The sequence below is a fragment of the Oncorhynchus kisutch genome, linkage group LG3 (genome assembly GCF_002021735.2).
Source record: "Oncorhynchus kisutch isolate 150728-3 linkage group LG3, Okis_V2, whole genome shotgun sequence".
NCBI classification, from domain to species: Eukaryota; Metazoa; Chordata; class Actinopteri; order Salmoniformes; family Salmonidae; genus Oncorhynchus; species Oncorhynchus kisutch.
In genome coordinates, this window is record NC_034176.2 from 49671518 (window position 1) to 49685172 (window position 13655).

Sequence of the window (13655 nt, forward strand, 5' to 3'; positions counted from 1 at the left end):
TTATATGCATCACAGATGTTTGTGTACACATGGTCCAGCACGTTGTTTCCTCTTGTGGTCCCGGATACATTTTTGTGATACTTTGAAATAATAAAAAATAAACTTGCTTTGTTAAAATCTCCCCCGTCCATAAAGACTTCTTCCGGGTGAGAGGATTCTTGCTGGCCAATTTTCTTGTACAGTTCGCTGAGTGCCGCTTTGATGTTTGCTTGTAGCTGTATGTACGCAGCTGTGCTAATAACGCATGTGAATTCCCTCGGCATATCGTGGGGTCCGAATTTTAGCACCAAAAACTCCAGGTAGGGTGAACAGGAGCTTGAAATGTTTTTAACTTCGGTACACCATGAACTGTTGACGAGGAAGCCTATGCCTCCTACTCTTACCAGAAGCCTGTGTTCAATCAATACGGAAAATTGAAAAGTTGTCTGGTTGAATAACAGAGTCAAGTGAATTGTCCATATGCCATGTCTCTGTAAAAACCAAGACTCAGCATTCCCTGATGTCCCTCCTTGATTTGAAGCCTTGCTCTGAGTTCACAAAGTTAATTTTCCAGCGATTGGACATTAGCCATCAGGATGCTAGAAAGAGGAGGCCATGTAGCCTGTCTTTTCAGCTTTGCTTGGAGTCCCCCTTTCGTTCTTCTTCTTCGTCACCGGCATTGCCTTCTGTCGTCTCGGCCAGGAGCAACAGGTAAGCCAGCTGTGCGAGACATTTATTATTCCAGATCTGGGAGGCTGAGCGATAAGTCTGTAGCTTCTGATTCATGATCCAGAAGTTTGTCGCTCGTAGGAAATTATTGCACAAACATTCTGAGCAAACATAGTCATATTTAATGCAAAAAATACCAATGAATAAAAACAAAGTCGAGCAGGAAGCGGCAAGACGTGTGCCCTCCTCAGTGCCCCAAAGGTCATGAATAAATGACAGCTTTATCTGTAGAGACTTTGCAAATGACCTAACAAGGGTATTTATATTGTCTCCTTCCTCTGTCCTCCAGGTTCTTCATGAAACATTCCCCCAGCACACATTTCTCATGAATGGTCTGATTCAAGGTGTTAAGGTAAGAGGCATTTCCATTTGGGTTGCTTTTAAGAATCAATGTTTACTATATAGTTTTTAATTAGGAACTTTTATTTCAAAGTTGCGATGAGAGGATATTTGGTCACTATGCTCACTTTGAGAGGTGCAGGGGGGAAAACCTGTTTGTCAAGTTTCTACTAGGCATCTGGTTTGTTCAGATCAGCATTAGTCAATGGTGAAAAGAGCTCAGTATTACAGCATTGTAATATAACTTATTTTCATGTATGACATAGAGATGGTTGTCAGTCAAAATCACAGAGGATTGAGCTTGCCTGGTAACCCAGGTCTGCCTACGTCTTTGTGCTGCATTTACTACCCACAGCAAGACCCCATGTTACTATACTTCAGTTAGCTATGTCACACTCTTTATGTGCTTAGGTGAGCAATTTTAACACTGGTAATGAGGCTCTTTCACACCTACATGGAGTTGTGTCAAACGCCTTCCCATATAGGTCTCGTGCTTCATGCATTTTTGGCGTAGCATTGTGATGACATTTTACCCACCCCCCTGTGTCGTGTGTAGGGGTTGCTGTCTTTCCTGAGTGCCCCTCTGATAGGTGCCTTATCAGATGTTTGGGGCAGGAAGTCCTTCCTGCTGGTTACAGTGTTCTTCACCTGTGCCCCAATCCCCCTAATGAGGATAAGCCCATGGTAAGAGGCACCGGTAGACATAGCACCCTTTGTGCTCAGTCACATGCTTCTCATGTGAGTGATCTCTACAGCGCTCTCCGTGGCTTCTGACTGCGAACCTGCTGGGAACAAGGGTCGTATGTGCGCAATGGGAAAATCTCAATTGCATACTCCTCGTGTCCTCTCTCTTCGCCTCCTTCTCAAAACCTATTGGATGAGAAAGCCATAGGTCCCTCCCCTCTGATCTTCTCCTCCAATGGGTTTTGAGAAGGAGGAAAGAAGAGAGGAAGCGTGGAGTATGAAATTGAGATTCTCCCTGTGTGTTTTCTGCTGATGCTTACCTTCTCACACTGAGACAAATGTATCTTTGCTGCTGAATTTAAACACAACTTTGTTTTCAACATTGTTTTCAACTATACATTTCTATCAGTGTTGAATATGTGTGACATTTCCTCTGTTTTGAGTAAGATTTTGACTTTTGAATGTTTCACAGGTGGTATTTTGCCATGATATCAGTCTCTGGCGTCTTCGCTGTGACTTTCTCTGTAATATTTGCATATGTTGCTGACATCACTGAAGAACATGAAAGAAGCACCGCATATGGACTGGTAATGGCTCTTGTCTGTCTTAACGCATTATCCCCCACCACCCTTATGACTTATATGTTAAAGAGGATCAAATAAATTAACACACAAATGTTGAGGATGTTCCACCTTCTGCTTCAGGTGTCAGCAACGTTTGCCGCCAGTTTGGTCACGAGTCCCGCCATCGGTGCCTACCTTTCTGCAAATTACGGCGACAGTTTGGTGGTGCTAGTGGCCACTATCATCGCAGTGGTGGATATCGCCTTTGTCCTTTTGGTCGTGCCAGAATCTCTCCCAGACAAAATGAGACTGACGTCCTGGGGGTCGCCTATCTCCTGGGAGCAAGCTGACCCCTTTGCTGTGAGTGACATTGACATAACCTTACCCAAATTGAATGAACTGTTATACCGTATGTACATATACAATGCAAGAAGGCAATTAGCTCTGTAAAATGGGCATTTTGCGGAGTAAAAAATTGAAGGGCTGCATACGTCTGCGTATTTTGGCTACGCAGGATCGTCATTTTGCATTTTTGCATATGTTGGTTGGGTACAAATTAGCCTCAAGTCTTACAGCTGTTCAATATGTTTAGAATTTCACTGTGATACTGAATGTTGACCACTTGGTTTTTCTTCCTCCCATGTCATTTGTCCAGTCTCTTAGGCGAGTGGGAAAGGACCCGACAGTGTTGCTTATATGTGTCACAGTGTTCCTGTCCTACTTGCCAGAGGCAGGCCAGTACTCCAGTTTCTTCCTCTACCTGCGACAGGTGCGACTGGTTATAAGTCAATTATAAGCATCATGGGAAGTCTTAAGTCATTCTAGCATTGTTATCAATCATTATGTAATGTTATCTGACCAGTGTTGCCAACAATTTTGCGGTGAGTTTCGCTATTGGCTCCTTGATTTGTCGCTAGAAGTCTCTAGATGTTTTGCCATTTCTGTGACAACGTCACAGTACAAATTTGGCTTGCTGCGGCATAGCTGCAGTCCCCGTTTTCGCACCCTCTCTCGCCGCACATCCTCTCCCCGTGTGCTTCTCAGCCGGTGTGGGTGTCATTGCTGTAAATCCAACTCTTGTTTGCGGCAGAATTTAGTGTGCAAAGCCCTCGTGTCAAAACTTCCCAAAGGCACCCTGAAAAGTAGCTGAATTTGTCACTAGAACCAATAAAAGTCACTGGAGTGGTCTGAACTTGCATAGGATTAGCAACAAAGTCACTCAATTGGCAACATTGCATCTGCCTTGTCTAAATTAATTGGATATGGGGAGGGTGACGTGTATACTTCACTTTTATCCACGCTGTGTAATATGAGATGCACTGTGCTTTGCGTTCCTTTTCAGGTTATTGAATTCTCGCCTGCGGCAATTGCTGCTTTTATAGCAATGGTCGGGATCCTCTCTATTATCGCTCAGGTATTTTGTTGCTATATTAGTATTTCCTCTATTCATCAACTGTGAAAAGTGTCACTATTTACGATGTTCCACCTCAATATTTACTTCAGTAAACTATTAAAAGATAATGAAGAATATATATATATATACAAATATTTTGGATTTACTGTAATTTTTCCTCTCCCCTTTTCTTTTAACAGACATTGCTCTTAACCTATTTTATGAGAACTATCGGGAATAAAAACACAGTGTTACTTGGACTGGGGTTTCAGCTGTTCCAGTTAGCCTGGTATGGCTTTGGATCAGAACCATGGTAAGTTTGTGTTTGATCCACAGCCAAAATGTTATCTCATACGTGCTAGAATACATAGGGTTGGTCTTTTAGTCTTTAGTGTTGTCCAGCTGTCCAAGTGTTGGCACCGCGTGAGTGTGGAGGGGATTTGTCCATTGTCCGTGTGAAATAGCTCTAACCCCACTGTGGGACCTCCTGCCTTTCAGGATGATGTGGGCTGCGGGTACAGTCGCAGCCATGTCCAGTATCACCTTCCCTGCAGTCAGTGCTTTGGTGTCCCGGATAGCAGCCTCTGATCAGCAAGGTAAGACAACACCAGTCTCCTCTCTGTGGCTCTACCTTTTCCCCTCCACACATTGCCCTTACACGGAGCTGCAGAGGTCACTGCCACTGACCAACTAAAGAGCAACAGCTGACATGTGACAACTGATTCAAGCCTTGGTCTATGTAATCTCTACCTTGTTCTCTCTTTCACCATAACAGGCATTATGCTTTTTATACCCTTTCTACCTGAGGTGTCTGAAAGGAGGTGAATTGTGAGTTTATCTGTGCCGTCAGAGTAAAATCTGGTTTTGTTACACTTACAGGATGTGTCCAGGGAATGATTACGGGTATCAGAGGCCTATGCAATGGGCTGGGTCCAGCTCTGTACGGCTTCATATTCTTCCTGTTCAACGTGGAGCTGAACGAGCTTGACCCTATGACAGGAAGAAACAAAAGCACATCTCAGGAGCCCAGCGAGGTACAGAGCCCAGAATACGCTTACATCTTTAATTTCATGGCTGTGTAACTCTGAGATCATATGAGTACAGCTGTGATGGTGAATGTGATAGTCAGTTTGCTTTAGGCCCTTAGAGCGCAAAAACTCCTTCTGTTGGCTAAGAAACAGTAGTTTTATTTTATGGAGTTGGATTAGAAAAACAAAAAGTTATCCCATTAAGAGAAGCTTCTTCTACTTTTTGATGATGGTTAAAATAATCATTATCAAAGTAAAACCTATCATCAATACATACACTGCATTACAAAAGTATTCAGACCCCTTCCCTTTTTCCATATTTGGTTATGTAAAAGCCTTATTCTAGAATGGATTAAATAAATAAAAAATTCTGATCAATCTACACACACTACCCCATAATGAAAAAGCAAAAGCAGAAATACCTTATTTACATAAGTATTCAAACCCTTTGCTATGAGACTTGAAGTTGAGCTCAGGTGCATCTTGTTTCTATTGATCATCCTTGAGATGTCCACCTGTGGCAAATTCAATTGATTGGACATGATTTGGAAAGGAACACACATGTCTATATACGGTCCCAAAGTTGACAGTGCATGTCAGAGCAAAAACCAAGCCATGAGGTCAAAGGAATTGTCCATAGAGCTCCAAGAGGATTGTGTCAGTACAGATCTAGGGAAGGGTACCAACACATTTCTGCAGCATTGAAGGTCCCCAAGAACACAGTGGCCCCCATAATTCTTAAATGGAAGAAGTTTGGAACCACCAAGACTATTCCTAGAGCTGGCTGCCCGGCCAAACTGGGCAGAGAGGTGACCAAGAACCCAACGGTCACTCTGACAGAGCTGCAGAGTTTCTCTGGGGAAATGGTTGTCCTTCTGGAAGGTTATCCCATCTCTGCAGCACTGCACCAATCAGGCCTTTATGGTTGAGTGGCCAGACGGAAGCCACTCCTCAGTAAAAGATGCATGACAAGCCAGATTGGAGTTTGCCAAAAGGCATCTAAAGACTCTGACCATGAGAAACAATTCTCTGGTCAGATGAAACCAAGATTGAACTCTTTGACCTGAATGCCAAGCGTCACGTCTGGAGGAAACCTGGCACCATCCCTACGGTGAAGCATGGTGGTGGCAGCATCATGCTGTGAAGATGTTTTTCAGTGGCAAGCGCTGGGAGACTAGTCAGGATTGAGGCAAAGTACAGAGAGATCCTTGAAAACCTGCTGCAGAGCGCTCAGGATCTCAGACTGGCTTGAAGGTTCACCTTCCAACAGGACAACGATCCTAAGCACACAGCCAAGACAACGCAGGAGTGGCTAGAGGACAAGTCTCTGAATGTCCATGAGTGGCCCAGCCAGAGCCCAGACTTGAACCCAATCGAACATCTCTGGAGCGACCTGAAAATATCTATGCAGCGACGCTCCCCATCCAACCTGACAGAGCTTGAGAGGAGGATCTGCAGAGAAGAATGGGAGAAAGTCCCCAAATACAGGTGTGCCAAGCTTGTTGCATCATACCCAAGAAGACTCGAAGCTGTAATCGCTGCCAAAGGTGCTTCAACAACGTACTGAGTAAAGGGTCTGAATACTTATGTAAAAGTGTACGTTTTATTTGATACATTTGCAAAAAATATAATCCTGTTTTTGCTTTGTCATTATGGGGTATTGTGTGTTGATTGATGGGGGGGGGGGGGGAAACAATTCAATCCATTTTAGAATAACACTGTAACGTAACACAATGTGGAAAAGGTCAAGGGGTCTGAATACTTAACGACAGCATTGTGATGCAAGCGGTTCATTTTGGTAACACTTATTGTGAATTTTATTTCAGAAACCGACCATTCCCGGTCCACCCTTCCTGTTCGGAGCCTGTTTAGTGTTGCTGGCTCTCCTTGTGGCCATCTTCATCCCTGACCACCACAGTATGGCAGTGAAGACCTACACGGACACGCGCAAAATCAGCACCAGCAACAACCTCCAGAGTTTAAACCCCCTGCCTGCCAGCGAAGAGGACATAGAGCCTCTCCTGCAGGACAGCAGCATGTGACTGTCTGAAAGAGACTCCAACATGAGCCCCCCTAATGGCCCCTAAACTACAACCTCAACCAGCAGCAGCCGACATGGAGCCATGCAGGGTATATCCTTCAACCACGTTGAACACAGTTCTGTTTCTACGATTAGGGATCGGTCTTTTGTCCAGCGAGATGGTTTTATCGTTTACTGTGATTTTACATTGCGACAAGGACAGAAACACTTCTTAATGCACCGGGTTGAGTGACAATGTGTTTTGGTGTCAAACATTGGCCTAGACAGTGTTTGTGGAGTTGAAGAGATGACCGTAAGCTCTGCTGGTTTCTCATATGCTTAAAGAACCCCCCCTCCTATTAATGGGTTTAAAATGCCAATCAATGCCCACTCCAGCTTTATGTTAATAAAATATTGACCTGTATCTCATCAAAGTTACTGTGCAATCTAGATTGTAAACGGATTGATGTATAGTTAGGTAAATACACTACATGACAAAGTATGTGGACACCTGCTCTTAGACCATCTCATTCCAAAATCATGGGCATTAATGTGGAGTCCCCCCCCCCCCCCCCCCCCCCTTTGCTATAACAACCTCCACTCTTCTGGGAAGGCTTTCTACTAGATGTTGGAACATTGCTGCGGGGACTTGCTTCCATTCACCCACAAGAGCATTAGTGAGGTAGGGCACTGATTCATCCCAAAGGTGTCAAAACAAATTTTATTTGTCACATACACGTGTTTAGCAGATGTTATTGCGTGTGTAGCGAAATGCTAGTGTTTCTAGCTCCAACAGTGCAGGTGTTTGATGGGGTTGAGGTCAGGGCTCTGTGCTCGCCAGTCAAGTTCTTCCACACCGATCTCGACAAACCATTTCTGTATGGACCTCACTTTGTGCACAGGGGCGTTGTCATGTTGAGTCGTTGTTGCTCCAAGATGTTTCCACTTCACATAGTTGACCGGGGCAGCTCTAGCAGGGCAGAAAGGTTGCATCCTATGACTGTGCCACGTTGAAAGTCACTGAGCTCTTCAGTAAGGACATTCTACAGCCAATGTTTGTCTATGGAGATTGCATGGCGGTGTGCTTGATTTTATACACCTATCAGCAATGGGTGTGGCTGAAATAGTCGAATCCACTAATTTGAAGGGGTGTCCACATGCTTTTGTGTATATATAGTGTATGTACCTTAAAGGTGATGCAATTTATTATAAATGCTGTGCCATATATTATTTTTTATTTTTGCCTTTTGTCATGCATTGTTGAATCAGCCGAGTGAGACTTGACTTGGACTTGAATGTTACAGAAATAGTTGCTGAAAGAGTTGAACATGACATTCCAAATATGCCTATCCACCATACAAATCCCAACCGGAGTATATTGTCAGCTACCTCAAATTTTTACCTCTTCATAAGATGTAAATTAAAGACAAATCTTGGCCCCCTGATTTGGTATAGCTTCTCATAACCTTTAAAAACTAAATCATCACTTTTACAGGAACTGTTACCTTTTACATCTGTGTGTTAGTTCTTATGTTGCATAAAGGTCTGGTGGGATTGTGGCTACCCGTGACATTAATGGATTAACTTGAGACCCACAGTACAGTTGTACTCCTCAGTTTTTAACTTGAGACTTTAACATTTTAACTGCCAATCCTGAATTGAAATTAAAACCGTGATAATGGCATATTGTGGTACTTTAAAAATGTATTTTCAGAGTACAGTTGTTTGGCCTCATAACTATTGCAACTAGTTGGAAAGTGTTTTTTTGTGGTATGGTACAGGTAACTGTCAAAATAAAGGATACACTTGAGTAAATTAGGGTTCTGGCCATTCTGTTATGGTGCATTTTCCTGGTATGGTTTAGTTCCACTCGACCTCTTTAGAGGACAAGGTAAACACCAATGAATACACAGCCATTGAGTGATCACCTTCAACCTATGGTGAATCCTTTCTGTCCTGATGGAAGTGGTCTCTTCTAGGATGACAATGCCCCCATCCACAGGGCACGAATGGTCACTGAATTTTTTGCTGAGCATGAAAACGATTTAAACCATATACCATGGCCGTCTGTTACCAGATCTCAACCCAAATGAACACTTATGGGAGATTCTGGAGCGGAGCGTGAGACCACGTTTTCCACCACCAACAAAGCACCAAATTATGGATTTTCTCGTGGAAGACTGGTGTCGCATGTAGTTCCAGACAGTTGTAGAATATATTGTATGCCAAGGTGCATTGAAGCTGTTCTGGCGTGGTGACCCAATGACCTATTAAGACACTTTGTTGGTGTTTCCTTTATTTTAGCGGTTTCCTGTATCTATTATGACCCCAGACTGAATGGAGACCAAGATGTTGCTCTGTCAGATCTTAAGATTTTTTTAATGTTGCTCTCTCAAAGATAGTTGGTGTAAAAAAACACATTACAACCTATATTTTTGCATACAATCATAACTAACCTGTAAAAGTGGAATTTAGTGTTACATTTTCCATGTTGTGTACTGTATTAATTTTGCCAGCAGGTTTGAATCTAACTTATGACATATCTCATGTTGATGAAACAGTATGAATCTGTTCAATAACTTATGCAAGAAAGTCTTGGACTTTCGTAATGCAGAACTTTGTATATTTTAAGAACAAGGTTAATATATTTAGCCATTGTTATTGCTAAAGAAAACGATTCAATTATGCAGTTAAAATACTTATTTCTACATGGATGAGTCATTTACTCAACTATTGCAGTGTAAATTATGCATTCATTCTGAGTATTGCACCTTAATTTCAATGAATATGTGTGCCTAAAAATATATGTTTAATATACTGAACAAAAATATAAGCGCAACTTGCAACAATTTCAAAGATTTTACTGAGTTACAGTTCATGTCAGGAAATTAGTCAATGGAAATGAATTCATTCGTCCCTAATCTATGGATTTCATATGACTGGGCAGCGGTGCAGTCATGGATGGGCCTTGGAGGGGATAGGCCCACCCAATGGGGAACTAGGCACAGGCATTCAGAATGACTTTTTCTCCACAAAATGGTTTTATTACAGACTGTAATATTTCTAACCCCCTACAGTTTTGAGGCCGGTTGGACTCACTTCCAAATTCCCCTAAAACGACGTTGGAGGCAGCTTATGGTAGAGAAAGTAACATTCAATTATCTGACAACAGCTCTGGTGGACATTGCTGTAGTCAGCATGCTCCCAACAAACTTGAGACATCTGTGGCATTGTGTTGTGGGACAAAACTGCACATTTTAAAGTGGCCTTTTAGTGTCCCCACCACAAGTTGCACCTGTGTAATGATCATGCTGTTTATTCAGCTTCTTGATATGCCACACCTGTCAGGTGGATGGATTATCTTAGCAAAGGAGAAATGCTCAATTACAGGAATGTAAACAAATTTGTGCACAAAATTTGAGAGAAATACGCTTTGTGCATATGGAACTTTTCTGGGATTTTTTTTATTTCAACTCATGAAACATGGGACCAACACTTTACATGTTGCGTTTTATATTTTTGCTCAATCTATTTTGAGGTCTTTTTTTAAAATGATGTTGAATTATTTCTTCATGGGTTGTGCATTTGTAATAGCTTTGTTTTCTCTTAAATCATAATTCTGAATAATATCTACAATAATAAAGACATGTATAGCCATTGTTGGATGTCTGCATTACATAATTTATACTAGTATGTATGGATTTTATAATCCACACATTTTGACCACCATTATGTGGGTATTATATCAAATTTCATTATGTGAAAAGGATTCCTCATATTTGCTCTTGGTATCAGAGTGCAGACTTCGAAAGTGTTTAATCATACAGCATTGTCTATAAAAATCATACAAACTGCTCACTTGCAAAACACTCAGCATCCCAGACACTCATTTAGTAAACTTGATTGACAATTGTTGTCTTTGAGATAAAAGTTAGAAAAATATAATATAAACCTACATTCAGGCCTTTAACTATTGCAATGCAACAAGTGTTTGGTCACATCAGAACACATATACCATATTACAACTACCGTATGGTCTCCCATAACATGTGAGAGACCTTTTCGTAAATATTGAAGCTAGTGCCAGCCCAATCTGCACAAATTCTACAAATGTATATCGATATGGTCATGTCATTTACAAACCTTATTGATCATGGATTAAAAAGTGGGGGACCATGCTTTCCTTTGCAAAATGCAAAGTCCCCAAAAGGCATTTGATATGTCAAGTAAAAATCACACAGCATACTACACTGCTCAAAACAATAAAGGGAACACTTAAACAACACAATGTAACTCCAAGTCAATCACACTTCTGTGAAATCAAACTGTCCACAACACTGATTGACAATAAATTTCACATGCTGTTGTGCAAATGGAATAGACAACAGGTGGAAATTATAGGCAATTAGCAAGACAGCCCCAATAAAGGAGTGGTTCTGCAGGTGGCGACCACAGACCACTTCTCAGTTCCTATGCTTCCTGGCTGATGTTTTGGTCACTTTTGAATGCTGGCGGTGCTTTCACTCTAGTGGTAGCATGAGACGGAGTCTACAACCCACACAAGTGGCTCAGGTAGTGCAGCTCATCCAGGATGGCACATCAATGCGAGCTGTGGCAAGAAGGTTTGCTGTGTCTGTCAGCGTAGTGTCCAGAGCATGGAGGCGCTACCAGGAGACAGGCCAGTACATCAGGAGATGTGGAGGAGGCCGTAGGAGGGCAACAACCCAGCAGCAGGACCGCTACCTCTGCCTTTGTGCAAGGAGGAGCAGGAGGAGCACTGCCAGAGCCCTGCAAAATGACCTCCAGCAGGCCACAAATGTGCATGTGTCTGCTCAAACGGTCAGAAACAGACTCCATGAGGGTGATATGAGGGCCCGAAGTCCACAGGTGGGGGTTGTGCTTACAGCCCAACACCGTGCAGGACGTTTGGCATTTGCCAGAGAGCACCAAGATTGGCAAATTCGCCACTGGCGCCCTTTGCTCTTCACAGATGAAAGCAGGTTCACACTGAGCACATGTGACAGAGTCTGGAGACGCCGTGGAGAACGTTCTGCTTCCTGCAGCCTCCAGCATGACCGGTTTGGCGGTGGGTCAGTCATGGTGTGGGGTGGCATTTCTTTGGGGGGCCGCACAGCCCTCCATATGTTCGCCAGAGGTAGCCTGACTGCCATTAGGTACCGACATGAGATCCTCAGACCCCTTGTGAGACCATATGCTGGTGCGGTTGGCCCTGGGTTCCTCCTGGGTTCCTCCTAATGCAAGACAATGCTAGACCTCATGTGTCTGGAGTGTGTCAGCAGTTCCTGCAAGAGGAAGGCATTGATGATATGGACTGGCCCCCCCGTTCCCCAGACTTGAATCCAATTGAGCACTTCTGGGACATCATCTCTCGCTCCATCCACCAACGCCACGTTGCACCACAGACTGTCCAGGAGTTGGCGGATGCTTTAGTCCAGGTCTGGGAGGAGATCCCTCAGGAGACCATCCGCCACCTCATCAGGAGCATGCCCAGGCATTGTAGGGAGGTCATACAGGCACGTGGAGGACACACACACTACTGAGCCTCATTTGGACTTGTTTTAAGGACATTACATCAAAATTGGATCAGCCTGTAGTGTGGTTTTCCACTTTAATTTTGAGTGTGACTCCAAATCCAGACCTCCATGGGTTGATAAATTTGATTTCCATTGATTATTTTTGTGTGATTTTGTTGTCAGCACATTCAACTATGTAAAGAAAAAAGTATTTAATAAGAATATTTCATTCATTCAGATCTAGGATGTGTTATTTTAGTGTTCCCTTTATTTTTTTGAGCAGTGTATATTGCAACATTTTAAAATGATATTGCACTCCAGCTGAGACTAGTAATCATGGCACAACATTAACCCATCCATAATCTTGAAAAAACTAACTGAACTGTTCCAGGTCAACTTCATTGCAGACATTGCATTGCATCAACCAATGGTTGCGTGATATGTCATCGACTGTTTTGGCATCCGATTGCAAAATCATATGATGGAGTTGGTTTATATGTTAAAACAGTGGCATGGGCCAATTTTGTACTTTTGTTGTATTTTCTTTCATGGGGCAAAGAGAAAAATGTGCTGTTTTATAGCTAATCACGTGCTATTCTTTACATTTTGCCATAAGGCTGAGAGAAAATGTTGCTGTTTTAAAGATCATTTCCTGCAATTTTATAGCTAATTAAAGTTCAAATTTAGGTGGTTGACTGTGATAAAGGCACTGGAATATGAGCTGTCTTGTTTGCTAAATGAACAAATGAAATAGGCAGTGGCATAGAAGCACAAGGATATAAGCTTCATTGCAGTCATATTTGTGGCTTATTGGGGGTGTGGCTTCCAGTTATATATTTTTGGCAACCCATCCCATGAGAGTGAATGACATTCACTGGACGGTTCTGACCTAGAATACGTGGACAACTACAAATACCTAGGTGTCTGGCTACACTGTAAACTCTCCTTCCAGAACCTTATCAAACATCTCCAATCCAAAATCAAATCCAGAATCGGCTTTCTATTTCGCAACAAAGCCTCCTTCACTCACGCCGCCAAACATACCCTCGTAAAACTGACTATCCTACCGATCCTCGACTTCGGCGATGTCATCTACAAAATAGCTTCCAATACTCTACTCAGCAAATTGGATGTAGTCGATCACAGTGCCATCCGTTTTGTTACCAAAGCGCCTTATGCCACCCACCACTGCGACCTGTATGCTCTAGTAAGCTGGCCCTCGCTACATATTCGTTGCCAGACCCACTGGCTCCAGGTCATCTATAAGTCTATGCTAGGTAAAGCTCCGCCTTATCTCAGCTCACTGGTCACGATAACAACACCCACCCATAGCACGCGCTCCAGCAGTTATATCTCACTGGTCATCCCCAAAGCCAACACCTCCTT

The 13655-nt window shown here is 42.9% G+C and overlaps 1 protein-coding gene across 1 annotated transcript in view; it reads left to right on the forward strand.

Moving 5' to 3' along the window:
* Positions 1 to 10394, forward strand: part of mfsd14bb (major facilitator superfamily domain containing 14Bb) — a 29055-nt gene extending 18661 nt beyond the window's left edge. The window contains exons 3-12 of the mRNA XM_020476409.2: positions 998 to 1060; positions 1604 to 1731; positions 2204 to 2318; positions 2436 to 2654; positions 2950 to 3063; positions 3637 to 3708; positions 3888 to 4000; positions 4186 to 4283; positions 4567 to 4721; positions 6542 to 10394. Of these exons, the coding sequence (XP_020331998.1) occupies positions 998 to 1060; positions 1604 to 1731; positions 2204 to 2318; positions 2436 to 2654; positions 2950 to 3063; positions 3637 to 3708; positions 3888 to 4000; positions 4186 to 4283; positions 4567 to 4721; positions 6542 to 6757 (1293 nt within the window). The 3' untranslated portion in view covers positions 6758 to 10394. The remainder of the gene's footprint in view (positions 1 to 997; positions 1061 to 1603; positions 1732 to 2203; positions 2319 to 2435; positions 2655 to 2949; positions 3064 to 3636; positions 3709 to 3887; positions 4001 to 4185; positions 4284 to 4566; positions 4722 to 6541) is intronic.
* The last annotated feature ends 3261 nt before the right edge of the window (positions 10395 to 13655 follow it).